General features: G+C 42.7%; 1 protein-coding gene across 4 annotated transcripts in view; it reads left to right on the top strand.

The window, feature by feature from the left end:
- Positions 1–235: 235 nt before the first annotated feature.
- The window catches only part of UVRAG (UV radiation resistance associated), a 98320-nt gene continuing 83633 nt past the window's right edge, over positions 236–14922 (top strand). The window contains exons 1-2 of one of the 4 annotated variants that reach the window (XM_058185975.1): positions 236–1107; positions 12994–13111. In XM_058185975.1, the coding sequence (XP_058041958.1) occupies positions 1030–1107; positions 12994–13111 (196 nt within the window). In that variant the 5' untranslated portion in view covers positions 236–1029. Of the gene's footprint in view, positions 1108–12993; positions 13112–14922 lie in introns of those variants that run through there. The other 3 variants (XM_058185973.1, XM_058185972.1, XM_058185974.1) reach the window with 3 other exon arrangements.

Genomic DNA, 14922 nt, shown 5'->3' with positions numbered 1-14922 from the left:
TATTATTTGAATTATTTTGGAGGGCTGTGAGGATCAATTGTGATATCATTATCCCTCATTTAAGCTGGTTTTTTTTTTTTAATTTTATGGTATCTTGAACATTTTGTTCTTGCAGCCAAGCTACCAAGGGTTATGAGATGAGGCAGCTATAAAAATAAACAGAAGCCACTGCCAACAGCCCAACTTCAATCATTGTGCATTTATGACATTAACAAAAGTTCTTTGTGGTGACTGCAGAAAAGGCACAAACATTTTTAATTCCCCTTTTTTGCAAACAGGCAACGCAATGCATGATGGGTAATGTAGCATCCTTCTAGTCAGGCCAGGCCCGGCCTCCTTCATCTGTTGCTATGGAGATGCGCTCCCCATCCTCCGAGTGGCTCTCGTCACTTGACAAAACCCGACCACGTGATCCGCTGTCCTCGGCTTCCCACCCTTCACCTAGTTTCATCCGCCTGTCCATCACTATGAAGTTCCGTCCAATCGCGAAGGGCGTCTTATAGATCTCACTTTAGACCCTCCTCTTGTAAGGAGCACGCCGACCAATGAGAGGCGAGATACGAGTTTGCTATCCATAGAGGCGGTGTTTCCAAATACACGCGCACACGTAACGAAGCACCTCGGAAAGACGGGACGTTGGACGTTAGACCGACGTGCTTATGGACCAATGAGTCCGCGCTACCGCAAGGAGGAAGCCCGCCTTCCTCCCCGACCAGCCAATCAGCGGGCGGCGGTGTCTCCGTCGCTCCGTCTTCTAGTCGCCTCAGCTGTATTGGAAATAATAGGGCTTCGGTAAGAAGCGCGGGAGGCCCTGGAGTCGTTTCGCCGGTCCCGGAAAAAGCGAGCTGGAGGCTTTCAAAGAAGTCCCGGGGGAGGCCGGCGGGACCTTTCGGAGGCCTCGTCGTCACCCTTAACTCTTCCGAATCCGGCGGCGGCAGCGGCGGCGGCGGGGGGAGCGGGCTCAATGCGCACGCGCCAAGGCCTCTCCTGCTCCCGAGCCCTCCGGGCCGCCGCCGGGTCGCCGTCAGCATGAGCCAAACCGCTGCCGTCCTGCCCCCGCCGGGTCCGACCTCCCGCTCCATGCATGTGGAGTTGCCGTCTCAGCAGGTCGGTGTTTTGCTTGCTGGGGGCCCCGGAGGGGAAAGGGTTAACGGGCCGCGGGAGCGAGCACGTGAGAAGGGGCGGGGCCTGGGGAGGAGAGGAGGGGGCTCGCTCCCTGGAATCCACGCGCATGCGTGCACGCGCCGCGCCGCTTCCCTTCCAGCTGCCGTCCCGCTTCCGGGTGTTGTCTGGAATCGCGCGCCCCTCACGACCCTGTGAGGTGGGTTAGGATGAGAGAGAGGGAGGGAGGGAGTGGCTCAATGTCACTCAGCCAGTTTTATGACTAGAACTCACTGTCTCCTGGTGATTGGACCAAAGTCACACAGCTGCCTTTCATGCCTAAGGCAGAACTAGAACTCACTATCACCTGTTCATTGGCCCAAAGGCATCTAGCCAGTTTTATGCCTAAAGTGGGACTAGAACTCACTGTCTCCTGGTGATTGGACCAAAGTCACACAGCTGCCTTTCATGCCTAAGGCAGAACTAGAACTCACTATCACCTGTTCATTGGCCCAAAGGCATCTAGCCAGTTTTATGCCTAAAGTGGGACTAGAACTCACTGTCTCCTGGTGATTGGACCAAAGTCACACAGCTGCCTTTCATGCCTAAGGCAGAACTAGAACTCACTATCACCTGTTCATTGGCTCAAAGGCATCTAGCCAGTTTTATGCCTAAAGTGGGACTAGAACTCACTGTCTCCTGGTGATTGGACCAAAGTCACACACCCTAAGGCAGAACTAGAACTCACTGTATCCTGGTGATTGGCCCAAAGTCACCCAGCCAGTTTTATGTCTAAAGTAGGACTAGAACTCACAGATTCCTGGCAATTGGCCCAAAGTTGTCCAGCAGGCTTTCATGTCTAAGGCAGAACTAGAGCTCACTATCACCTGGTAATTGGCCCAAAGTCATCCAGCCAGTTTTATGTCTAAAGCGGGACTAGAACTCACTGTCTCCTGGTGATTGGTCCAAAGGCATCTAACCAGTTTTATGTCTAAAGCAGGACTAGAACTCACTGTCTCCTGGCGATTGGACCAAAGTCACCCAGCCAGTTTTGTCTAAAGCAGGACTAGAACTCACAGACTCCTGCTGATTGGACCAAAGTCATTTATGCCCAAGGCAGAACTAGAATTCACTATTACCTGGTCATTGGCCTAAAATCATCCAGCCAACTTTCATTGCCCTAAAATCATCCAGCCTAACCAGGGACTAAAACTCACTGTCACCTGGTGATTGGACTCCTGGTGATTAGATCAAAGTCACCCAGTGGGCTTCCACGCTGGGACTAGATCTCACCATCTCCTGGTTCTTTAGGCCAGCACCTTAACTACTGTACTGATGTATATCAAAGTGGCTCTGATATTATTTTTTGGACATTACGCTGCCCTATAACACAGGACCAGTGAACATGTGGAATTCCTTCCCCTAATTCCTTACCCTCTAAAAGGATGCAAATGACCAGCTGTCTGCAAGGAATATAAATCCTTCCCTTCCCCACCATCCAGTCAGAGCTGAAGAAGCTTCTTGGATGAGAAGTGAAACGTCTTCAAAAGAAAAAGCAAGAAAGTCCAGTTGCCTCCTGAAAAAAAGCACCTTTGGGACGGTCCTTCCCCTAATTACGTCTTTATGAAATAAATGACTTTCTTACAGAAATTCCATTCTCATAAAAGGTGCAATGGAGCAGAACACGAGCGATTGATTCAGTCGGCTTTCTCTTTAAGTGCACAGTCTTACGTTAGACAAAACCTTTTTTATAATGCCACCCTAAAGAATGGCTATTGGGAGGGGATTAAAACATGCTGATGTCAGTTCTCTTAATTGATCTCTATATTTTGCTGGCCTGAAAAAGGAGCCTTGAGAACTCGGAAGCATCCTAGGTAGGCCAGACTTGGTCCCAATGGCTTTCCAAGCTTCCTGTGCGTTGTTTGAGCAGAGTAATCGCATGATCACAGCCCATTGTCAAAATTAACTCTTTGAAGAAACATAGTGTTGCGGTTTTTGTAAAGACGATCTTTTCCATATTGATTTGTAATTATCTTGACACAAAGAACCTAAATCAGAGGTGTCAAACTGGATTTCTTCAAGGGTCGGATCAGCGTTGTAATTCTCTGTGGGCTGGCAGGAGGGGGGAGAAATGGGATGGACATCTCATTTTCAGCTTTGCCGGCCTCCTGCAACACTCTGCCAGCCAAAAACAGGCTACGCAGAGGCTCTGCGAGGTACCTGTGCAGCCCGTTTTCAGTGGCCCTGCCCTCCAGCAGCACTCTGCCCATTTTTGGCTGGCAGAATGCTGCAGGAGATCAGGGAGGCCGAAAATGGGCCTCGTGGGCTAGTCCTTTGATATTCCCAGGCTGGGCCCGCGGGCCAGATTTAAGCACCCCATGGGCCGTATCCGGCCCACGGGCCTTGAATTTGACATCCCTGGCCTAGATCATTTATCAAACAACTATAGTAGCTTTAGCCAGTGGGGATTACAACTGAATGTGCCTAAAGTTTTGGATTCTTTGTGTTCTCTGAGCTTGGTTGTTTTCCTACAGAAGTTTTCATTTTGCGTTCATGAACAGATAATGTTCCATAGCCTGGCAACAAAATTTGCAGGAAAACATCGAAGCCCAGAATACTAAGAAAGCATTAGTTTACACTTTTATTTAGACCAGGGGTGGGGAACTGTGGCTCTTTTATGACTTGTGGATTTCAACTCACAAGTCAGCTGTGAGTTGAAACCCACAGTTATGGAGTTGGAAGTCCTACAAATCATAAAGGAACCGTATTTTCCCACTTCCGATTTAGACCACCCTGCCTCCTTAGTACCATTTTAGGTACACGAGGGATCCTTTGGGATATGCCATAGTCCTTAAAGAACTGAACTCTTTGCAGAAGAGCAAGGACTGATTTGCTCTTAACTGAGCCCCAGGCCAAAGTTTTTAATAGACTCCTTTAAAATATATGCTGCTTCTGCTTATACCATCCCCTACTTTTAATACCTTCCTTAGCCAACTATAACTTTATTGTTTGTGTATGCTATGCCTTTGGGTCAAGTTGGAGGGATTACATTTCTCCTGCTAATTTTGTGCATATAATTTTTGTGTGGCCTACATTTGGTAGAACTCTGGAAAAGTATACCAAGTATTTAAACATTTTAACTTGCCCAATTTATTAAGCTGAGATAAGTAAAAATTAGGTTCTTGATTTTAGCGCAATTACTTTCAAGTGTCTCCTCAGAACAAGAGCCTGAGAGAGCTCATTTTAATCCTGTTGGTATTTGCCTTACATCTGCTTATGGCAGCAATATTTTTGAATTTTTCCTTACAGCTTTGTTCTGGAGATGAGCTTGAATGCAGATGGGAAATCAGTAGAGGCAGTTTAGAATGCAAGACCTGGCTTGCACAATTTGTTTTCTGCCAGAAATCGCAATATAAGAGCATGGTCAAAAAACAAGAGTGTCCAACTCTGAAAACTTGCCTGTTCATCTGCCAGAATGCGTTATGAGTTGGCTCAGTCAGACAGTTAAATAAGTGCTTAGTGCAATGCTTGCTTATCTATAACTACTAAAAATGTCATTGGGCTTGGTTGTTTGTATCCTCAAGATAGCTCAGACAGCACACTATGCTATAACCTTTTTTGAATAAAGTTCCCTAAAATTTGCTAACTTAAAAAGAGTGTGTAAAAAATCGAAATGAACGTTGATCGCGTGACTGGGGATGCTGCAATGATTGTAAAGTGTGAAAAATCATGTGACTTTTTTCAATGCCTTTGTAACTTCGAACAGTCACTAAACAAACTGTTGTAAGTCGAGGGCTACCTGTACTCCTGTGGAATTGAAACTGAGAGTAGTGGCCACTGCAGTATCCCTGCAGTCACATGATCGTGGTTTCCAGCGTTCCCTGCCAGCTTCCTACAAGCAGAGTCACTGGGGAAGCCAGCAGGAAGTTGGAAGTTTCACCCACTCAGTGCTTTCTTTTGCCCACCTGTGATTTATTTATTTATTTATTTATTTATTTAACCGCATTTTTATACCGCCCTATCTCCCAAAGGACTCAGGGCGGTTTACAGCCTAATAAAACGTACATATAAATACAAAATAAATCACCAATTAAAAAACTTATTAAATAAGGCTGAATATTAAAACTACAATAAGATAATAAAGCCCCGTTAAAACCAGATTTAAAATTTAAAATTCTAGTCCAGTCCTGCGCAGATAAATAGATGTGTCTTAAGCTCGCGGCGAAAGGTTCAAAGGTCAGGAAGTTGGCGAAGTCCTGGGGGAAGTTCGTTCCAGAGGGTGGGAGCCCCCACAGAAAAGGCCCTTCCCCTGGGCGTCGCCAGTCGGCACTGCCTGGCTGATGGCACCCTGAGGAGTCCCTCCCTGTGGGAGCGCACGGGTCGGTGGGAAGCAATCGGTGGCAGCAGACGGTCCCGTAAGTAACCCGGCCCAATGCCATGGAGCGCTTTGAAGATAGTTACCAAAACCTTCTGATCATTCTGTTTATCTGTTTGTTTGTCAATAATTATTTTTCTATTTTCTATTTATGATATCTACTCTTCTGAGACAATCACATGACCATCCAGTGTAAAATATAGTCAGCCTAATATTTAATGTTCATTCTGGTATCATCAGACTACACTGTCTTTCTCCCAATGGAGGATGACCCAACGGATCACAGCGTTGCTTAGTTATATAGGTAATCCTCGACTTACAACAGTGACTTAGGACCATTTTTCACACTTAGGGCCATTGCAACATCCCTGTGATCAAGTGATCCAAATTCAGACACTTGGCAACCGACTCTCATTTATGACGGTTGCCGTGCCCTGGGGTCATGTGATCACCTTTTATAACCTTCTGCTCAGCAAAGTTAATGGGGGGGAAACCAGATTCCCTTCACAACTGTGTTACTAACTTGACAACTTTGGTGATTCCTTTAACGACTGTGGCAAGAAAGGTTGTAAAATGGGACAAAATTCACTTAACAACCATCTCACTTTAGTAACGGAAATTTGGGGGCTCAATTGTGGTTGTAAGTCTAAGGACTGGACTAGATTTTAGATTTTAAATTTAAACTGGTTTTAATGGGTTTTATTATGTATATTGTTATTTTTAATTATTCGGCTATTTGGAATAAGTTTTTTAATTGATGTTTTATTTTGTATTTATATGTATTTTTTATCTGCCTGTAAACCGCCCTGAGTCCCTAGGGAGATAGGGCGGTATAAAAATACGAATAAATAAATAAATTAATAAATAATAAATAAGACTACCTGCACTAAAGTGGATGATTAGTCTGTTAATAGAAAAATTTAGATTGTGCAAAAATTTAGGTTGTGCGTTTTTTTCTAGACGGGCAGTATAAACGCGTGGAAGAGCAAGCAGGATGCTTAGAAAAATTGCAGGTCCCTGTGCTGTCTTCCTCTCCTCCCTTTGAGCCTTCTCCCCATCATCAGCCCGGCGATAAAGCTGCAGGCTTGCAATAGGTGTGGGAGGAAAATAAAAGAGACACCTATGTTTTGTGAACCCCACCTCCACCAGAAAACAAAACAGCCAACTAAAGAAGTTGTCTCTTCCTTCAAATGGAGTGGATGGTCCAGAGGGGGGAAAAAAGAGGCACAACAACACGAAGCACAATATGGGAAGGTGCAGTTATTTTACACGCTGGCCATTAGCAGAGAAGTAAAACGTACAAGAAATTCCAGAGAAAGGAATTAATGCAGAACAGTGTTTGTAACAAAAGTTGGGCTTTAATAGACTTAAGTTGTTAGACAGTTCCTGTTCTCTCAGAGGTTGAAATTGGGAGCAATTTAGTTCCTCTTAGTGCTAGTAATATTCTAAAGTAATCCTCTTGCACTTTTTCTAGCAAAAGAAAAGTGAGTGAAAAGGATCTAGTGATCGGATAAGAAGCTATCAAGCATCCAGACATTCTTAGCTTGTGATCGTGCTCTTTTAAGTATTTCAAGAAGTCCTGGAAAAGTCTATTTTCTTAATTTCTAGCAGATTTTTCAGAATAAAAGTTCTCTGGGTGGAATGTGAAGCTGATTCTTCATTACATTTGAAGTGCCCAGCCAATTATTTCCTAACTTCTTGGCACTCTGAATCAAAACAGGGCTGGGAAGGATAAGCTTGTTCTTAGATTTTACTCTCTTAGCTAATCCCAGGGTGGATAACACTGGTTGAAGTAGCTGAATAAATTTTTTATTGTTGTAGAATGATGAGATGAAATGAATATTGGGGAACTGATACCAGACATTGGGGGAGGTAACACCATATGTTTGTTCTGATACCAAACTTCAGTTAGAGCGTGACAGGGAAATATGGTTATCTAAGCTCTAAAATCTAATATTTTCTTGACCAAAGTTTCTTTTCCCAGAGGTTTGAGGCCTGTAACCTTGGGCTAAATAGGTGTATGTAGCCCACCTTACTATAACCCCTTTTGTTGAGGTTATCAGATCAGCTACATAAGCAAGAGGATAAGAAAGTGTCAAATTGCCTAGCTAGGCTTCTACTTTGACCCATAAGTTATTAATTTGGCATTAGGCTTGCAGAGGTGAGATACTTGAGTTGTTGTACCTGCTAAGAAGAGGCTCCTTTTGTGGAGTAGACCTAACTTATCTTTTCTGTGTGTAATGTTTAATGAAATGGAGACAAGTCTTGCATAACATAGCTGGGTAATTACACATTTATTTGTACTTATACCAATGGAAGAGGATCTTAGTAGCTCAGCGTTGAATTGTGGCAGTCATGTAGTCTCTAAGCTTGGGGGTGTCCTTGCAAACATTTCATCACCTGACTAGGTAATCTCATCAGTGTTGGTGAGCGTGGCGTTTGCTGCCTATTCATATACAGTAACTTGCCTTGCCAGGGTTGGTGGGGGGGAGTATGGTTTTGATAAACAAGGAACTACCAGGGAGAAAAACCACACTTCCACTAACCCTGGCAAGCTACTTTATACAATCTGAGAGCAAATACACCACTCACCAGCACTGATGATGTTACCTACTCGGGTGATGAAAGGCCTGCAAGCAAATCCCCAAGCTCAGACAGCACAAATGACGATATTTCTACCGAATCACAAGTTGGAAATGTAGGTTATTTCTCCCTCTCTTTAATTTATCTCTCTTTCAGATATGCTGTAGTTTCTAGATTTTATCCTTGGTAATTCTTTGAGGTGAAAGTGTGCAACAGCTTTAGTAGCCTACAAACAGTTGTTTGTCAGGTATGACCTGTGTTTCTGTTCCTGAATAGCTGTTTGATATGCCCTAACAATCCTAAGAACTTGGATTTAAAAAAAAAAAGCAAATTCTTTGGGTGTTCCTTAGTAGAACTTATCCCAGTTTGGTGTCCTCTGGATATAATGGATTTCATCTTCATGCGGACTGATAATTATTGCAGTTGTCATTCACTATACTTTGTTGGCATTAATGTGGAATGGAATAGAGTGGAGTGCAGTGGAGTGAAGTGGAGTGCTTTGGAGAATAGCTGGACTACCTCTTCTTTGTGGCAGCCCTTGAGATATTGGAACACTGCTATCATGTCTCCCCTAGTCCTTCTTTTCATTAAACTAGACATACCCAGTTCCTGCAACCGTTCTTCATATGTTTTAGCCTCCAGTCCCCTAATCATCTTGGTTGCTCTTCTCTGCACTCTTTCTAGAGTATCCACATCTTTTTTTACATCGTGGCGAACAAAACTGGATGCAGGATTCCAAGTGTGGCCTTAACCAAGGCATTATAAAGTGGTATTAACACTTCACGTAGCCCAGTGTCATTTGATATGAAGCTAATTTCCACTAATCTCCTGTGTGTTAAAAATAGTTGAGCACGTGAATGTGATTGAACTATACTGAATTGCAGTATTTTTTCAGAAGTTTCTATTAACTGGGGAAATTTAATTTGCATGTGGGAAGATGGCTTTTTCCTGTGGCTATACTGTGTTATATTTTTGGTTTTTCATTTTTCCTTCCCTGTAGAACAATTGCACAAACAAGCTGTTAAAATAATTTAAAGCAGCGGAGCAAGTTGGAAGTGACTGTGAAAGCGAACACCTTGTTTCTGTGCCAGTCTGTCTCTTAAAAAATTTATGCCTAGCAAGTTCTTCAACTCATAAGGTTCTTATTGAGCTTAATACTCCATGGGAGTTATTTTCCTGTTTGGCTGTGAATAGGCGACTGAGTAGAACAAAGCCAACCTATATTCTTAATACATTCCATTGAATAGTATTTGAGTAATAACATAAGCTTAACTTTGAGAGTAGTCACACTGCCCTCAGTTGATCCCTTTGAAGTTGCTTTGAGGATTTGTTGGTATTTGGTCAGCAGATGCATTTTTATGTAGGAATAAATAACACCTCTTTCATGGGGATGTTATTTCAATTCTACTGCCATCCGCTGTGTTTTAGGTACAGCAGATTTCCCTAGATTTTATTCACCCAACGATCTGTGGCTGCCGGAGCCTTTCAGAAATTCTCTATTACTGCAGCTTATTTTACTATAACAGGTGGACAGATTTCCTCCAAAAGCTGAAGGCTTCATTCTTACAGTGCCCCGGAGAGTCCTGAAGCACTTTTTGAAACTAAATACTTTGTTTTCTATTATCATTTATTATTATGTAAACTAAATACTATGTTCGAGGGCAATATTAACTTTGTAATATGTTAGCTTCAAATTTAATTTCTTTTTTTTTAATGCTTATTTTGATTTATACAGCCACCCAGATTCATACATTTGAGATAGGTGGCTATAGATCTCAAATGCATGACTCTGAATGGTTTACACAAATGAAAAGCAATACAAAAATATTAAAACATACTTTAAAAGTGTCATATAAACCAGGGGTCTCCAATCTTGGTCCCTTTAAGACTTGTGGACTTCAACTCCCAGAGCAAAGCTGGCTGAGGAACTCTGGGAGTTGAAGTCCACAAGTCTTAAAGGGACCAAGGTTGGAGACCCCTGATGTAAACAATTAAAAGAATCTTAACAAAATCTGATAATGAATGAAGCCTAAGGAAGGGTTTTTAGGTACTCTTGGCATTTTCAGGTGTCTTATTTAAGATCCAGAATATAAATGTATTTATTCAAGAATTTACAGGGCTTATAAACCACTTAAATCAAAATCATCTCTGAACATCATATATTCCCTACTTCTGTGTCGTCAGAAGAACAAAAACACAAAAAAGTAATAATCCATATAATTTATAAAATCACATCTATAAGACTAGGAACACACGACAATCCAACCAACCATCCTGCAACTTTCATAGCTAAGAGAAGCCAAACTATTCCAGCTCCTAAGATCTTTTGGAATAACCAGCTCTGACTTTCCAAGAGAGAGAAGAAGATGTCCAGGAAAATGCTACGCCAAAGGACTGAAGAATCTACTTGGGAAAAGGAGCGGAACATTTGAAACCCAAAAAATAAATAAAAGAAGTCCAGTTGTCATGACTCAACTTCCAGACTAGGCCAAAGGAGGAAGCAGCGATTGAAAAGGCATTAACTGTCAGCAGTTCGATCCTGACCAGCTAAGGTTGACTCAGCCTTCCATTCTTTTGAGGTGGCTAAAATGAGGACCCAGATTGTTGGGGGCAAGATGATGACATTGTAAACCACTTAGAGAAGGCTGAAAAAGACTGTAAAGCGGTCTATAAGCGCTGTTGCTATCTGTCCATGGCCCCTAAAGATGCAGTCCCTGAATAAGGGGACACAGGTGGAATCCACCTTATTTGATGTTATCTGGAAGGCAGGGGGTTACCTCATAAAGTCCTGCAGGTATCCAGGCCCCATGTTCCATGGAGGGCTTTCACTCAATAAGCAGAACTTTGAATCACACCCGATTGGTAGCTAGTGCAATTCTCAAAGCGTGGCACTGTTCAGTGCATCATGAAATGCTCGTACCTACTGGAGCCACTTGTGTTCTGGAACAGCTGAAAATGATCTTCAAGGGCAGCTCCACTTGCCACAGTGGTTCAATTGATTTTTGTAAACGTTCAGGAAGATGTGTACAACATATTCTTGCTGCAATTTTTGACTCTTACGTGAGCCTGTTGGTGCCCTGCCCTGGCCCAATAAACTGATGTAGGAAAAGAGGAAGTTTGATATGCAAACCCCCCCCCCCAAGCAACTGTAGGAAATGGTAAGAGAAAAGTTTCATAACAGCCTCCATTATTTTATTTCCTTCAAGAGCAAAAGAGTTCCCTAGAAAAGAAAGAGAATATGAGTCTCTATTGACTCAAGTTTCTAATGAAAGGATATCAGCCATAGCAATAGCACTTAGACTTATATACCGCTTTACAGTGCTCTACAGCCCTCTCTAAGCAGTTTACAGAGTCAGCCTCTTGCCCCCAACAATCTGGGTCCTCATTTTACTGACCTCGGAAGGATGGAAGTCAACCTTGAGCCGGTCAGGATTGAACTCTTGGCAGTGGGCAGAGTTAAACCTGCAATACTACATTCTAACCACGGTGCCACTACAGCTCGGAAATTAATAATGTTCATTAAAATAAGACATGTTTTCCTTTTGGATAGTGACACGTTCAAGTTTTCATGTAGAGAATGATGCATATTTGGGAAGGGCCTGCTTTTTTGTATAGTCTCATTTAATACTTTTAATAAAGGAATGAATGGAAAGTTGTAAATCCTTATGTTTGTTTATTTATCTATCAATCCGTCATATTTATGTAAAAATGTAACACATTTTTTTTAAAAAAAACCTATGATCCACTACTTGCAGCTTGTGTTGCAAATTGAGTAAAACGAATTATCTGTAAAATGTAGAAGTAGTCAGGGGGAATTAAAATTTCATCTAACGCTAAGTTGCTGAAAGAGATATTGCTGTTCAGCGAGAAGTGGGAAGCCGAGCATTCTACTTTATAAGCTGTAGTTTTTAGCTTACTGTTCAGCAAATGTTTTTTTTTTTAAACAGTCTTTGAATAGTTTAGGAAATGTCATTCTCCAGATGGTTTTTATCTCTGGTTTTATTTCTTCCTGGAAAACTGTTTTGTAGTTCTTGTTAATGGGCTAAAACCATGTTAACAGTTAATAGCCATTGAGATTGGAATGTGATTTTCTTGTTCAGAATGAAGTGGATATGAAGAGATAATTTTAATTGGCACTGGTCATACTGTGGTTTGTAAGTGTGTTTTACAGAGGCTGTTGCAGGAGGCTGCTGGAATTGATACTGCTGCTTTCTGTTGAAATATTTCTGTTTTTCAATGTCCCAAAGATGGTTTTTTTTCAGGAGGCAACCGGACTTTCTAGTTGTTGTTTTTTTGAAGACGTTTTGCTTCTCATCCAAGAAGCTTCTTCAGCTCAGACTGGATGGTGGGGAATTGAAGGGATGATACTCCTTGCAGACAGATGGTCATTTGCATTCTTTTTAGAGGGTCATTGAGGCCATTTGGACGTTTGTGTCCTCGGGGTCACCTCTGAGTAGTGCAAATGGGTGTGGAGCCTTCTTGGAACGGCCGAAAGGATTGTATTGAGCTGTGCTTTCTGCAGGATGTTTCAGCCGTTCCAAGAAAGCTCCAAACCCATTTGCACCACTCAGGTGACCTTGAGGACACAGACAAATCTTCAAGTGGTCTTCGCGACTCTCTAAAAGAACGCAAATGACCAGCTGTCGGCAAGGAGTGTAAGAGGACTCTGCATTTTTAACTGAAGCTACAGTTAAATTTATTGTGCTTTCTACATCTGGGTGCTTTAAGGAACACACGTAGGATTTTTATTTGAAAGGCTATGGCCGAGGGACAATAGCAGGCTGGGTCCTTGAGAATAAAGCTTCATAAAGAATAAAGATACCTCGAAACAAACATGAGCAGTTCTTACCCAGTGTTACATGTTAAACAATATAGCATTTGTTAAATAGCTTGAGGTGAACTTTGCTTAATATTTGTAACGTTTTCTTTTCCAGCGTCGTCTCCGTCATTTGCGTAACATCGCAGCCCGGAATATTGTCAATAGGAACGGTTATCGCCTCCTGGATACCTATTTCACTCTTCACTTATGCGACAACATAAATATATGTAAAGGTAAAGAGATGTCTGTTTCTGTCATTCATTTCCATCTCCATCAATTCAGTTTGTCTAGGGCAGGGGTATCAAACTTGATTCATTGAAGGCCACGTCAGGGTTGTGTTTGGCCTGGGGTGGGGTGGGGGGCGTGGCTGGGATGGGCGTGGCCAGCTCAACATCACTCGTGTCAGGGGCGTCTATGGCGGCCTGAGCACTCTGCCAGTGAAAACGGGCTCCCGAGCTCCGTTTTCGGCTGCAATGGCGTCCTGCAACCCTCTGACAGTGAAAATGGAGCTTGGAAGGGACACCTGCGCCGCTCACGAGCTCTTCTTTCGCTAGCAGAGGCACCTCGGACTGGTCCTTTTCTGTTTCCAGGACGGCCCCGCTGGCCACATCTAAGCACCCCGTGGGCCACATCTGGTCCCCGGGCCTTGAGTTTGACACCCTGGTCTAGGGAATCTTTTTTTTAGAGCTCTTTATATTCCTTCACAAATGACATGGTATATTTTATATAGCTGACGACTGAAAAATTGGCTAAGATTAGATACTGAGATGGGCAAATATATACATAAGACAGGATCCAATCTGGGTCGGTCGCCGGGACCAGAGGTTTTGACTTTGGAGATTTTGGACTCGTGCTGGAGCCCATTCCTAGGGGGTTCCCCGAGGATTGACTCCAGCACGAGTCCGAAAGCTCGGAAGGCAAAACCTCTGGTCCCGGCGACCGACCCAGATTGGATCCTGCAACATTATCCTTGGGACACGTATATTCGCCTTTATTCATATACAATAGAAATGTGAAAATGGTCATAATAAGTCATTTTTTCCAGTGGCGTTGTAACTTTGAGCGGTCACTGAACGAGCTGTTGTACGGACTACCTGTTCTTTTCTCTAATGTGTGCGGTGTAAAATACAACAGTTCTGCTATACGGCTTTGCTTAATCTAGTGGTATGACGCCAACCACTGAATATCCTTATAACTGTATCATCTGTTGGCCTGCTGCTATTTTATTCCATAAGCTACCTGATAAGGTATTTAAATAGTATTAATAGATCAAGTTTGTGCCAAATGCAATATTGGTGCTGATCTCACAGCTCTCTTACTGCAGTCATCATAAGAGTGTAAAAACACTAATGTGAATATTTAGTTAATATTAATTTACACCTACTGTCACCGTTCCGAATAATAAATTCAAGGAAGTCAGGACTCTGACACTTTGTTCAGGTTCAAAAAACCCTTTATTGAGTACATCATATCGGCACTTAGAAAGCTGAAACTAGCTCTTAAGTAGTTCCTGCACTTAAGGTAAAGGTTTCCCTCGCACATAGGTGCTAGTCATTCCCGACTCTAGGGCGCGGTGCTTATCTCCATTTCAAAGCTGAAGAGCCAGCGCTGTCCGAAGACGTCTCCGTGGTCACGTGGCTGGCATGACTAAATGCCAAAGGCGCATGGAACACTTGTTACCTTCCCTATTTTTCTACTTGCATTGTTACATGCTTTCAGACTGCTAGGTTGGCAGAAGCTGGGACAAGTACGCGGCACTAGGGATTCGAACCACTGAACTGCCGACCTTTCGATCGACAAGCTCATTGTCTTAACCACTAAGCCACTGCGTCCCCCTTTTTATTATTATTATTATTTATTTGATTTTTATACCGCCCTTCTCCCAAAGGACTCAGGGCGGTGTACAGGCAAAAATAAAAACAGGTAATACAATATACAATTTAAAATACGAATTAAAAAACTTATTTTATAATAAGCCTAAAAAGTTAAAATATGTAATAAACTAAAACCCCATTTAAAATTATTAATAGAAAATTTAAAATTG

This window comes from Ahaetulla prasina, chromosome 5 (genome assembly GCF_028640845.1).
Source record: "Ahaetulla prasina isolate Xishuangbanna chromosome 5, ASM2864084v1, whole genome shotgun sequence".
Classification (NCBI taxonomy): Eukaryota; Metazoa; Chordata; class Lepidosauria; order Squamata; family Colubridae; genus Ahaetulla; species Ahaetulla prasina.
This window is presented reverse-complemented; position numbering and strand designations above follow the sequence as displayed.